Genomic DNA, 15,028 nt, shown 5'->3' with positions numbered 1-15,028 from the left:
GAGCAAGCCCTGGGTAGCGCTGGGTGAAGCCCAAATTCAAACTAATAATAACTCATTTTAAAACAAAACACAAGGCCAGGCAGTCCATCTAGGGTAAGGGTGGCAGGGTGAGCCATGGAGACCCCAGCATCACCTGAGGCCTGCACAGCACCACATCCTTGCACCCTTTGCTTTTTTCTGGCTGGAGATCGAATCCAGAGCCTCAAACAAGCAAAGCATATGGGTCTAGCACTTGAGCTCCATTCCCAGCCCTGGGAATAAACGGTATCATGTGCCACTGACAAAAATCTGTCTTGCTATGTGGCTTTGAGTAAGTCACAGTGTTGAAGTTAAAGGCACCAAGAACCTGCTGCAGGATACCTACAGAAATATGTAAGTGTAATTATTTATGAATGCTACTTTTCAGCTAATGTGTAAATACAATAAGCAAAGGAAGAATTGAAGTTTCTTTTCTCCCTTGCTCTATATTTATAATACATTGTAAGTACACAATGTTTTACTTTCTATCTATCATTGAGGCTTATCATCTTTAAAACTTCTATTAACTTGGGCTGGAGCGATAGTACAGTGGTAGGGTGTTTGCCTTGCACACGGCCCACCAGGGTTTGATCCCCATTTGATCCCCCAAGGCTGCCAACAGTGATCCCTGCGCTCAGAGCCAGGAGTAAGCTCTGAGTATTGCTGGGTATGACCCAAAAATTTAAAAAAAAAAAACGGGGGGGGGGGGCTGGAGCGATAGCACAGCGAGTAGGGCATTTGCCTTGCACGCAACCGACCCGGGTTCAATTCCCAGCATCCCATATGGTCCCCTGAGCACCACCAGGAGTGATTCCTGAGTGCATGAGCCAGGAGTAATCCCTGTGCATCTCCAGGTGTGACCCAAAAAAAAATAAAAAAGAAAGAGAAAGAGAGAGAGAGAAGAATAAAATAAATTTCTATACCCCAATAATTCTAATTCTTAAAATACAAATAAAATTTTTAATAAATTTCCCTGGAGGGGCTTTATGAAACAACTTTTCCTTCTCATTAAAGTACGGGTATAAATGCGCAGGCTTCTGCCAGACTAAGCCTGGCTTCTGAAGACAGCCGCGTTTCCAGGGTGATCCGTCACTCCAGGCCTGCCATCCCCGCCGCCTGCAGGCAAATCCCATCATATCTGACAAGCAACTACAGGTGCTTGCAGCAACCAAAACAATGTTTTCCCAAGGTTTAATTAAACGCCTTACAGAATAGCCACGGAGCGCTAGTTTTCCATAGTACTGACTTTAGTCAAGACCATCGCACAGCGGCAAACTGCAAAGGCTAGTAAACAGACTGACGAGAATTACAATTTGCCTCAAGGGTGGAGGCGCCACTCCCCATGGCAGCCCGGTACTGACCACTCGACGCTGTGCCGCTCTGGCCAGTGGTACAGGGGTGATGAGGACCATGTGGCGCAGGGTCAGGGCCGGAACCTGAACCACCATGCAAGAGAGCCTGTGCTCCAGCCCTTTCAGCAACCTCCCCGGCCCTCAGATCTACTATGTTTGGGCTTTGGAGGGTGCTTGCTTCTGAGGAGCTGGTAGCACCCAGCAGTGCCCAGGAGCTGCCACTGGCTGTGTGCTGAGGAGTGACCCTGGGGGTACTCAGGAGAACATGAAGTGCTGGGGATCCAGCTAGGAACAGTCACACGCAAGGTAACTGCCTTATTTCCTACACTATCCCTCCAGCGAAATCTCTATTCTTAAAGAACATCATTTACTCACTGAACAAAAACAAAACAATTCTAGAACCCGGAAGAAAACAGCTCACCTCACAAACTTCCCAAACTCGATAGGTATTTTATAGTCCCAACACAACGAAAAAGCAAAGAACAAGGAATTCCACTGTCTATAGGCTAGTAGAACAGATACACTTCCTTACATAAAAATAGCAACAACGGTCTAATTTTGAAGCAGCTTTGCAAACATAACATCACAGTGCCCTCTGCTGTCATTTTGAAGGAACTTAAATTTCATCCAACTGTTCAACCAGCTGAGCTTACAATTGGCTAAACTAAAATCTAAGGACAAAAAATATTAGATCCATTATCTCTTTGTTGATATAGAAGGTCTATCCAAGAAATAAAAGAGGAACAAGTTCAATGACAACAGAGCTCTCCAACTGTTGAGGATGGCAAACAAGAAATACAGTACTAGTTCTGAAGTTGAAACTTCGATTTTGAAAGAAGAGGTGGGGTTGGAAGCTCAATCTTTTATATATATATATATGTATATATATATATGTATATATACATATATACATATATATGTGACTTACTGAGGGATTCTATCGGGCAGGGGTCATGCTATAATAAATTGTCTGTTTCTCTAAAAAAAAATTAAAAACTAAGGAACTTAAATAATCTGCTGGTAAACCCCTTTTTTTTATTCTAAAACTATCTTCAATATAATCAATGAGAAGGCATTTTTCACTATTATTATAATATCAGAGATGTATCTCAGTGGTAGAGCCTATGTCTCACATGTATAAGGACCTAGATTCAAATACTGGCAACCATCAGTGAAAAAAAAAATTATTAATATACTAGCCTTCATTTTATAAATAAAAGAAAAATATGTAATGTCTACCATCTCTACATTGAGCATAAATAGCAACACACCTCACCAAAATTGTCGTCACTATATTATTTTATAACTCCTTCAGGAGTTATAAGGCCGGCTTAGGGAGAAAAAAAAAAATATATATATATATATATAGAGAGAGAGAGAGAGAGAGTTATAAGAGAGGAACATGAGGCAAAAGGTCAAAGCCAAAGCATAAAATTTTTCAAAATAAAGTGGATACAAGTAGTTAAAGACATGAGGCTAACAATAAGAGAGGAGAGATGAAAGGAGCAGCTCACAGAAAGATAATTGTATCCCAGAGAAAACAGTCAGCAGTGAGAAGAAGCAATTCAAACTTAAAGACAGCAGGAAGAATGAGATATGGTGTCATGCATGACATGGTACTTGGGCTAGGCCTTGAAACAGATTAAGGTTTTAGATAGAGATGAGGGAGGAACACTTCATACAGAGATAATAACAGAACAAAGATATAAAGCGAAACATAAAACACCTGTTTTAGGTGCTGGGGACGTGGCTCAGCCGTAGAGAAAGTCTTATGCCTTGCACGCCTAGGACCCCAGCACAAGCCTGGTTGAGAGAGTAGCGCAACACAGAGGCGGGGGTACACATCTGCAGAGCTCTGCCCTGGTAAAGAGCCCGGGCTGTGTGTCTTATCTAGAATAGAAGCATAAAGGTGGAGAGGGAGTATGGAGTTAAGGCACTTCCCCGTAATGCAGCTAACACAGCATGTGACCCTCCAAGCACCACCAGGGGCCACTCCTGAGCACAGAACCAGGAACAACCCCTGAGCACTGCCAGATGTGGGGCCAAACACCCCCCACCCCAAAAAGAGACATACATAAAATATAAGCACGGGAAGTCTCCAGGAAATTAAAATGAGAAGACCCAGATGTTCAACAAATCTAATAAACGTTGCTGAAAGGGAACTGGATGACTGATAAAAATGAAGGTTAGGGAGTGATAAAATGAAGGCTAAAAGAATACACTTAGCACCAGACTGTAAAAGTCCAGGGCAGAGTACTTCACTGAGAAAAGCCACACAGAAAGAATGCTCCAAATTCTATCTCCAATGAAAAGCTCCACTTAAGATAGTGGAGGGTCCCTCCCACCGGTCATCCTAAAACACAGACTGTTATGATTTTGAATTGCCTCTATGTGTTTTCTCCCTTTAAAGTTTTTTCATAGCAATAGCCAAGTTTCGTTCATTTTAATAGACCAGTGCCTAGCTTGATGAAAGAATATGGTCTGGAGGTAATCACTGACATTCCTTAAGTCCCTGGTCAGAAAGTTATCTCAATACTATCAAAACCCCAGTGATTCCTATCTTTATTATTAGTTTCCTACCCACATGGCTAGACCTGGGTTGTTTCTCAACCATTCTGACAGACTTACGAGAGTAAAGGTCAAAAGAAAGCTATGAAATGTTCCAGTTTAAAATTATTAGAAGGGCACATCCCTATCTTGGAGATTCACCCGTATCTCAAGCTGAGATGTGCTCTCTCTCCCCAGCCACTCCTTCCCTCCCTTCCCCCCACCTCTCTCTCCCTCCCTCCCTCCCTCTCGCTGTCTCTCCCACTTTCTCTCTCCTTCCCCCTACCTTTCTTTTCACCCCTACCTAAATAAAGCTATCTTACTCCACTAAAACAAATGAATGACTGAATGAATTAAAAGTCTTAGGAGAGCCAAACAGAGAGTGCAAGGATTAAGGCATTTGCCCTTCATCCCCCAGGACCCCAGTTTGAATCCCCAGAATCATGTTAATTTCCCCAGCACCAACAGAGGTCACCACTGAGCATGACTGGGTGAGAGGTAGAACATTCCCAACTCCTGCCCGGTAGACCATGATAGTATATGTATGGATGGGAGCTGGAGGTGGTGAGGGGTCATGAGAAATTTTCATATGCTCGACTATATATTCCTGTAGATATACTTTTCTATTTACCATATAACTCAGGTGTATTTAAAAAGGCTTTTAAGAAGCAAAGAATGAATAACTCAAGGTTTCTCTAATAATCTGTAGTTTTCACATTTTTTTTTCAATAGGAAAGTTGTTTAACATTTTTATTATGACTATGTAAATAGCTGAAAATATGCTAGAATTCAACTCTTATCTCTTTAACATTACACAAGGCAAGAAAAAAAATTATTGAATGAAAACTTGATCGAGAGCTACAAATAATATAATAATGAAGTCATCAGCACTAAATACAATTGTACGTTTTGTGTACTTTGCTATGATTTTAAAAAATGGTTTGTAGCTCAAATTTTTTCATGCTAATTTAAAACAGAATTTACTTTTATAAACTAATAAAAAGAATCTTAAGATGTAAAACATAGGACAGCTGATATTTATTATGGATTTACTATAAAGAAAAGCACTGTTCTGAGTACTATGTCTACACTAAGTCATTTGATCTTCAAGGGCTCAGGAGCCCGATGGGGTGCCAGGGATGGAACCTGAATCTGCCACCTGGAAGGCAAGCACCCAACATGATGTACTATCCCTTTGGTCTGGGAATGCAATTGTTATATATAATATGGATAGACAACATACATGTGAAATGTGACACACAGAAGGACAATATTACGTGACTAAGTGAAGTGCCCAAAGATAGGAGCAAACAGGGGTTAGCAGAGACCGGAGGAAGGGGACAGTGGTGTTAAGGAATGATAGAGCTAAATATCCAAACCACAGAACCAATAATACTGAAGTTGTGAGACCCAAACTTGGCGGGGGGGGGGGGGGGGTGCCACACCCAGCAATGCTCAGGACTTACTCCTGGCTGCACATGTAGGAATTCTCCTGGCAGTGCTTGGGGGACCATAAGGGATGCTGTAGAATGACACTGCTTTGTCCTTTCCCCCCTTGCCACAAGGAGCTTAGGTTCATCCCAGCCACACCCATTAAGGTGCTCCCGAGTCACTCCCATTTCTTTATCTGTAACCACTTCACTATGCTCTCTTCCCCCAAACAGTTAATCAGCTTTCCCCCTAATCAGACTCTGTTAATTTGTAAGGTCAGACCTTTCTAGGACACTGAACTTATAAGTTAATATTGCCTTTCTCCTCTCCTTGTGTCTTTTGAATAATTTACTTTAAAGCAATGTCCTTTTTGTATAGACACAAGAAGACAATATTACGCTTTTGTAACTTGGGAGTTAATTGGCTTCAAATATTATTCATTCCAGGGCATCTGCTTTCTCCACTTAAGCCTCAGTTGCCCTCAGTTCCTAGCACCTCAAAAGCAGTGTCCCAACGAGGGATGGGACAGATCCAGGGCAAGCGGTTGGTTATGTGTTACCCTGGCATCAAGATGGGCCTGAGCAAAGTGCCTAATTCTTAACTATAAGTTAAGAGCTTGGTCATGGACAAATGCTGTCATGATCCAAAAGTAATGACGAGACTAGGACCCTGCTAGGGATAGGAAAGACTAATCTGGCCTGAGCACTGTAGTCTGAGATCGAGATGGCCCCAGGAGAGCAATTCTGTAAGCTTATTGCATTTCTTATTGTGTCCATACAAAATGATTAATATTATGAATGCTTATATGTTTGCTGGACGAGGAGAGGAGAAACACACCGCCCTTGGGTGGATGGTCCTACTGAAGGAGAATCTGTCCCAGAAGCAGAATCCCCTGAGGGAAAGAACTTTACTCCTATTGATGATGACCACACCTATGGGTAAGCCCCAACCCTCTCATGCTGGGGGGATTTAACTAGGCGGTAAGAGTGGGCCAGAGCCGGGGGCGAGATCCAGAGAGAGAGATCGAGAACCAGGAGAGAAGCAGAAAGTGAGAATGAAATTAACTGATCGAGCAACCAGTTTGGCCTTCTTCCTTCCATCGCCTGCCCTTGACCGACAGCCACACAGTGGTTCCAGAGCACCGAACGCAGGTGGTGAGACAGAGCCACTCGGAGAGCCAGCAAGTGCACACGCCCCTCGGCGTGCGTTAGTTTTTTACAGGATGCCAACTTGGGTGGACCATGTGCAAGGCAACCATTGTCCTATAGCCTCGGCGTGCGTTAGTTTTTTACAGAACCAAACTTGGGTGGACCATGTGCAAGGCAACCATTGTCCTATGGCCCCAGCCCCAAGATCAAACTTTGATAATCAAATGTAAAAGGTGTCTGTCAAGAGGCAGGCGGTGACTCCGGCTGGAGGGGCCTGTGGGGGAAGGGAGCGGAAATTAACCTCATAGAGAGAAGCTGGCACTGGTAGCAGGATTGGTGAACACTGTGTGTCAAAAACCCAACTATGAATAACATTGTAATTCACGGTGCTTTAATAAAATAAATGTTTTAACAAAAAAATTACTGTTTAATGGTATGTATGAAATTCATCTTGGGAATAATAAAAAGGTTTTAGGTATACAGAGTGCTGATGATTACATGACATTGTGACTTTAATGCTAATGCCACTGATTTGTATACTTGTACATGCTCAAGTTATAAATATTATGCTATGTATCCATAACAATTAAAAGGTCTACTGCCAAGTTACAGGCTGGAGCGATAGCACAGTGGTAGGGCATTCGCCTTTTACGTGCCAACCCGTGTTCAATTCCTCCACCCCTCTCAGAGAGCCCAGCAAGCTACCGAGAGTATCGGGCCCGCACGGCAGAGCCTGGCAAGCTACCCGTGCGTACTGGATATGCCAAAAACGGTAACAATAAGTCTCACATTGAGAGACGTTGCTGGTGCCCGCTCGAGCAAATCAATGAGCAACAGGATGACAGTGACAATAACAGTGATTGCCAAGTTACACCCCTCCATAAACAGATCTACCTCATTCCAATCACACTCGTGTCTCCAAGACTTTGCATGGCCAGCGGACCCATCCCTCCCCGGCCTGTGCTTCTCCATGAGCACATTCAGGGCTCTGCTGCTCACTAGGCTTTCAACAAAGAAACACACACACACACACACACACACACACTCACACATGCAATCTAACAAAACTTCAGCACAGAAAACAAGCTTTACTCGCAGTACCATCTGTCTACCTAAAATATAAGGTACTCCGAGAAATCAGAAGCTAATCACAGGCGAGAAAGGATTCAGAAAATAAAAAAGAATCCAGACCAGGGGTGGGAGAGATGCTGGGCTCTCCAGTGGAGAACGGGCACTGGTGGAGGGAGGGATGGGTACTCAAGCAGTGCATGACTGAAACACAAGCATGAAAATATGTAAAAATGGATCTGTACCCTCACAGTGATTCATTAATAAAAAAGTAAAAAAAAAAAAAAAAAGAATCTCACCATCAAAAAGACAAAAGTTAAATCAGGCGCATCCCAATATCAGCAGGAGAAGGCCAAGAAATGCCCTGCTGGAAGGACGTACAAGAGAACATGGGAAGCCACAGTTTTCACCGAGGTCAGTATCATACAGTGTTGCAAGGAAACTCCAGAAGATACTGTAGTTTTGCCCTGGCCAAAACCTGACCCTGAATGTGTACTGCACAGCATAACTGTACAAATCACCGCGCTGTCTTCAGTAGTTGATAAAAGTGTACATCTAAAAGCTGTGCGACTGGGGATCATTTTTTAAAATAATACAAAATTTTAGACCTGAGTATTTCTGAAAAATATTCACTAATGATACCAACACTACCAGAACTATGAACGATTAATTTTGGACACATGAGCCTAAGGGGTTCGTGGGCTTTGATGTCCTTTGAAGGGAAGTTTTATTAATGGAGGAAAAAGAAACAATTCTGATTTTTCATGAGGATATAAATCAAACCTTTAAAAAGCATTAATGTGGTTTTTAAAAACTGGTCACTCAGAGACTTAATTAAGATTAAGAAAAAAGAATCCCTCTTGTCATATATCATCTCTGCTTATCTTTGAACATCCAATTAGCTTGCAGAGCAATTTGTATATCAGTTCGCTTTTCACATTACGAGTGTACTACTTCAAAGAATAAACATATTTTCTAAATGAACAGGATAGAACAAATTACCATAAGGATCTTCAGTGCAGGGATGGAGGCACTTGCCTTGCTTTCTACTGACCCCAGTTTTAATCTCCATACCCTGGGCACCCCCAGTCCACTCAGCCAAGAATAATCTCTGAGCACCATAAAAAAAAAAAACCATAATAAATAACAATCTTCTCTCGGGAGTATGATACTTCTGCTATGAACAAAGAACACGAGGAACACCCAACTTTTCATCTTTAAATTATTAATAATCAAGCTGATTTCAAACTTTTCAAAAATTGTTCCCCCACTACCCCAAACACTGATAAGGATTCAGCAGTCTTCATTCTTCTAAACCCCGAGAAGGACTACTGCTCACGTGCCTCTTCCGGAGTTGCAGACTGGCCTGCCCTGTGGCTCAGGCGGACCAGGGCAGAGACATGCAGGAACTTCAGAATCCGAGAGCGAACCAGACTCGGGCAGGCAGCAAACCCTGGGTGGGTTCTGTGGGGCTCACAGCAGTCGTGCTGCCAGGTAAAGGGGAGCACACTCCCAGGGCCTGGCGAGAATGCAGCTCGGCCACCTACTGCCCAGGAGGCACCTAGGTGCAGACACATCTTCCCATCCTCCCAGAAGCCAAGTATCTGAATCCTTCCTCTATCTTACTTTGACTCTTCGTATCAGTGACTAATTTGAAACCTGAAATAAGACAATTTGGCAGCTGTGTTCTCCTTAAGTGCCTTTTAGTCTCCTTGCCTCCTTCTCTGATGATGCTATTCCCGGTCCTATTTTCCTCTGCAGCAATGCAGAAGAAGAAGGAAAAGGTACAGACAGAGGATAAAGGAGCAAGATATTATCAAAGACTTGTAACTAGGAGATGAAAACGTTCTGGAGACAGACTAGTAATGGGGTTACAGTCGATGACAACTGTGTGGCAAACTTCAAAATTCCAGGAAGGCTAGACATAAAATTTTCTCACCTCAAAGAAGAAATTACACGATAATTACATAATAAGAGAAGGGTTCGAGCTAGCTACCACGGGCAAGCATATCCCAATCAACACATTGTATACCTCAACTTCTAAAATAGTAACTGTCAATTCAATCTCAAGGTACATTTTTAAAGAGCTGGAAAATACTGAAATATGAGCATCTTGTTATGAGCCTGAAAATCGTTAAGACTCAGAGCTGCCCAGATAGCCTTAGTATATCATTGGAAAATGGGGGAACACCACCCTGGTCCCAAAAATCAAGGTGTCATTGGAGAGGAGCGTGGAGCCAAGGGACTGATGTGTCTTGGGGAGCCAAGCTTGCTACCTCCACCTCCCCATCATTTAAAAGTTAACGCCCTCAGGGCCTGAAAGAGAGAGTACAGCAGACAAGGTGCTTCCCTTACACATGGTCAACCCAGGTTCAATCTCCGGCATCCCAAGAGGTTCCCCAAGCACCCCCCATGGAGTGATTCCTGAGTGCAGTCAGGAGCAATCCCTGAGCATTGCCAGATGTGGCCCAAAAAACAAACAAAAACAAACAAAAAGTTAACACCATGAGCACAGCGGGTAGGGTATGAGCTTTGCATGCAGCTGACTCAGGTTCAGTCCCCTGCAAACACAGTTTCCTAAGTCCACCGGGGATGACCCCTACCAGCAGAGCCAGGAGTAAGCCCTGAGCACCAAACTTGAATTTTTAAATTTTTATTTTAAAAATAAAACTCAGTACAAGGCCCTGGCCTTGCACGCAGCCAACCTAAAATTTGATCCCTGGTACCACATGCTTCCCCAAGCCCCACAAAGAGTGAATCCTGAGCATAGTCAGGTATGACCCTCCCCCCAAAAAACAAATAAGAGTTATCATTTTCATCCATTCCAGAAGGCTGGGGCAATAACTAGGCCATGGCTACACCAAACAGCTAGGAGCCAGGGATGCAGGTCAATGCTAGCTTGAGTACCGCACCTGCATGAGGCCCTGAGTTCAAACCCATCCACTACACCACCACCCCCAAGAAAAACCTAGGTCTGGTAGGCACCTGGCAGGTGCTTGGTGCTAAACAGACAGGTGTGGTTTATCATCATCATTACAATTGTAGACTCTGTTTCTCACGTTTCCAGAGGTCGACCAGCGGCAGTGCGTGCGTGCTCTGCCCACTGTTTCTCTCTCTCAACTGGCGTATTTTCAACACCCTGCACTGGAGTCGAGCAATAGCACAGTGGGTTGCCAAGTGTGGTACAAACTCTCTCAAGCTCCCCCACCCCCACCCCCACCAAATGCTCTGTATTCAGATGTGCTTCTGCCTTTCTTAGGACCAATGATTAGCAAGTGGGTTTCTGACTCCTTTATTCAGGCTCAGAGCATTAGCTACAGACGACATAAAAGTATAATTAAGGCGCCTAACATCTTCTCTGGCAAGAGACCCCAACTCTTCTCAGGCAAGTCTTTTACCATTGGACCCTACCAAATCTGTAGTGGTAGACTTGGTGAGTTGTCATTTGTTTGTTCTTTTAATAAAATAAAGCAGCAACCTGGAGAAGTAAGAACTTGTTACCACCATTCAAATGTGAAAATTCACACTTCAGGGCCGGGGAGATGGTTCAAAGGGTTGGGGCACATAGCTGGCATGCGGGAGTTCCGGGTACAGTCCCTGGCACTGCATGACCCCCAAGCACTGAGCCAGGAGTAGCACTGAGTACCCCCAGGTGCGGCCCAAAGGCAAAACAAAAAAGTCAACTTGTGTGGCTGGTCCTATGAGTTCTAGCACAGTAGACGCAAACTCCCTAATAGTTTACTCTGCTCCTCCCCAGTACGACCATTACCATCTCTGTGGCCCGCCTATGCACCGTTCTTTTCTCCACGTTTTCCAAACCCACTGCACTCTCTACATTAGCATTTTCTCAACCTTCATCCAACCACGGTCCCCTGCTGACCTGACCTTGTATTTCCTGTGACCATCCCACACTACCAATTGGCGCCATTATCTCACATGTACCTCTCTTCCCCTACACAATTTTTGCCAGTAGACTTGGAATAACCTGGGGACCTACAGTAGGGACCATAAAGCTCATGGTTGAGAAATACCGCTGTCCACTATACCCCTACACAAGCTGCTTCCTCCACAGAAATACGCTTTTCCCTTATCCTATCTCCCCTCATCCAGATTCTTCTCTAATCAATCCAAATCAGCACGCAAGGACAACCATTTTACCTTTCTGCCTCAGAGTCAATGCCCCTTCCAAGCTTCCTGTACCCCTCTACCCTGTATAGAAGGCTCAGCTGCACCATCTGTGTTCTAGACCACTCTCTATACACCCACAGGAGCAAGAAGCTAGTAGCACAGACTGTAGCAAGGGGAAAAGAAAGTATGCTCACATCTGATATCTGATCTGCTAACTCACTAAAAGACAAGTAAATTCTTGAAACATTAATAACTTAGTAGACATGTGTCCTCTTAACTTCTGGCTCCGCCCCATGTCTTCGTTTCAGAGACTATCAAATAAAAAGATAAGAGATAGACACATATTCCCATCTCTATGTATGTTTGACTTCCCCTGTAGTTCAAACAAGATTTTAATTAGCAAGGTATTTCTTTTTGTTAGTGAAGTGAAATAGTTTTTTTGTTGTTTTGCTTGGGGTATTTTTGTGGTTTTTGTTTTGTTTGGTTTTGTTTTGTTTGCTTTTTGAGTCACACCCGGTGATGCACAGGGGTCACTCCTGGCTCTGCACTCAGGAATTACCCCTGGCGGTGCTCAGGAGACCATATGGGATGCTGGGAATCGAACCCGGGTTGGCCGAGTGCAAGGCAAAGGCCCTACCCGCTGTCCTATCGCTCCAGCCCCTGAAGTGAAATAGTTTGAATTTAAAGAAATTTAGAGAAAAGGGGAGCAAGAGAGGGAAAAAGAATATGGGCTTCACCAGAGAAAAGTGCCAAGAAGACACATCTCAGGTTGAGACGTGGGCCAGTCTCCAGGGGGGAGAATGAGGCCCACAAGCCTTGACAAAGAGCAAAGTGATTTCATTTATTTTGTTTTGGGGTCACACCTGGTAATGCTCAGGGGTTACTACTGGTTCTGTGCTCAGGGGACCATATGGGGTGCCAGGAATCAAACCTAGGTGGGCCACATTCAAGGCAAACACCCCACCTGCTGTACTCAGGACCAGCAAAGTGATTCTTAACTGAACAAAGTTGCTTAAGACCTTTTTACTTTGAAAAATGTGCAAGGGCCAGGGACGTGCCCCAAGCAGGACACTGAAGGCCTTGCAAGCTTGAGGCCATGAGCTGAATTCTCGGCACTGCAGGGGCCCCTGGAGCACCAGGTTTGGCCACGGGCCCCAATCACCTGGAAATGGCCCCCACAACGATTAAACATGGACATGTGTGTAAAATAAAAGTCTCTGTATGGCTCCTTACCTGTAGTTTGAAAGGGAAATATGCCCGATATCCTCACATTTTCGACCTAGGGATATGCCTTCTTCTAGATATGAGCTACTGCAGGGCTGAAGTGATAGCACAGCAGTTGGGCTTTCGCCTTTCACGCGACCGACCCGAGTTCGATTCCTCCACCCCTCTCGGAGAGCCCGGCAAGCTATCAAGAGTATCAAGCCCTCGGGGCAGAGCCTGGCAATCTACCCATGCGTATTGGATATGCCAAAAACAGTAATAATAAGTCTCTCAATGAGAGACGTTACTGGTGCCCGCTCGAACAAATCGATGAGCAACGGGATGACAGGGACCATCATCGTGCCTGGTAGCAGGCACTCTGAAACTGCCTGAACAAATTTCTTTGCCCATTAATTCACCATTCTGTGTGCAGACGATGCCAATAATCCTTAGCCTGAATTTCATAACAAATAGTAAGAACTACGTATACTTGGAGATCAAAGTTTTGGATTTGACATGTTTGGGACTAAGAGAGTAACTGACCTAGAAGCAAAAACGTGCCGTGGATTTGCAAACAAAACACATTTAAAATACACTTTACCTCTAACAAGTAAGTCAGAACTTCTAACAGATTAAGTCAAATCAAGTTTGAAGTTCCTGAACAGAACCAATTACCGAACTCCCTCGGCTGGGACAGTTATAGTACTGTGCTTAGAGAAATTACACTGTTATGTGCAACTTACCGAATAATGGATCACTCGAATCTAAGACGGCATTTTAGTTTCAAGAACTATGATAAGTATAAGCAAAAAAGTTCACCCAGAAAAGCAACAGAATCCTCACCATCAAATCAAATATAAGGAGCCACCAACTAGTTTATACTGTATAGATAACAGCTCTCCACCTCTCCACATCTCCAGAGTTGTATTCTCAGCAACTTGTTAAAAGGGAAAAAAGTGTCAGAGCATGCGGAGGAGGTGAAGAGCTTTTAACGGCAGGAAACACTCCCGAGCAATACAGCCAAGTGCAGAAATACTGGAATCGAAATATAATTGCAAATACTAAGCGCAACTGGAGACAAGTCAAACCCAGCAGGTCCCGCGGGCCGCGCTGAGGTCTGCGCACGGCGCGCTCCGTGCTGCAGGCAGGACAGGGAAATCACGAGGCCCCGGAGGAAGGTCCCCGAGCCGTGACACACGAGCAGGGTCCGCCCAGCCCGGTCCCGCCCAGCCCGCGCTCTCGGGGACAGGCTCGGCCGAGCCGCCGCCGCTGCGCCGCGTGCCCAGCAGAGGGCGCTGCAGCCGCGTCCCCGGCCCCGCGGTCACCTGCAGCGGCCACACTCGGGCCTCCGCTCCGCCGGCTCCACCGGGAGCTCCCACAGGCCGTCGGCGCCGGCGCCGTCCACCTCCGCGTCCGGCGCGGGGCCCCCCTGAACCGCCGCCGCCGCCGCCGCCGCCTCCTCGCTCCACGTCTGCGAGCCACAGGCCGCCGGCGAGCCCGGGAGCGGCTCCCGGGGGGTTCGCGCCTCCTCCGGCGGCTCCATGGCGGGCGTTCCGGTCGGCGGTCGCAGCGATGCCCCGCCGCCGCCGCCGGGGGGCGCTACACGCTGCAGAAACCGGGCCCGCCACGCACGCACGCACGCACGCACGCGCGTATGCACGCCACGTAAGGAGGGCGGAGCTCCCAAGCCCGGGCGCTTGGTCCCGCCCCCCAGCGGCGGAGGAAGGGGCCTATTGGTCAGGGCCTCGTGGGCCGTTTGTCCTAGAGGCATATGCGCTTGGGTGGACTGTGGGTTGCCCTGCGGGGCGCAGGTGGTACAAGTGGCAGGTGATAGTCGCCAGTTAAAGAAACCCCCACCTTGATAGGTCTTCAGGGGGCCTGGAGCGATAGCATAGCCGGTAGGGCGTTTGCCTTGCACGTGGCCGACCCAGGTTCCATTCCCAGCATCCCATATGATCTCCTGCGTGCAGAGCCAGGAGTAGTCCCTGTGCTCCTCCAAAAAAAACTTGCACCAAGTAGGTGTCCTTGAGAGCTAAGTAGGAGCGGTTCCTATGCAAGGTGGATTCGCAACTGGTCCATTTCGTTATGAGTTTCTTGCTCCCTTGGAGAAACGGAGACCCGTCTGTGTCCTGG

General features: G+C 45.8%; 1 protein-coding gene across 1 annotated transcript in view; it reads right to left on the bottom strand.

The window, feature by feature from the left end:
• DTWD2 (DTW domain containing 2) overlaps positions 1-14,508 on the bottom strand; it is an 83,648-nt gene extending 69,140 nt beyond the window's left edge. The window contains exon 1 of the mRNA XM_055142462.1: positions 14,221-14,508. Coding sequence (XP_054998437.1) covers positions 14,221-14,438 — 218 coding nt within the window. The 5' untranslated portion in view covers positions 14,439-14,508. The remainder of the gene's footprint in view (positions 1-14,220) is intronic.
• Positions 14,509-15,028: the final 520 nt, after the last annotated feature.

This window comes from Sorex araneus, chromosome 6, assembly GCF_027595985.1.
Source record: "Sorex araneus isolate mSorAra2 chromosome 6, mSorAra2.pri, whole genome shotgun sequence".
NCBI lineage: Eukaryota > Metazoa > Chordata > Mammalia > Eulipotyphla > Soricidae > Sorex > Sorex araneus.
This window is presented reverse-complemented; position numbering and strand designations above follow the sequence as displayed.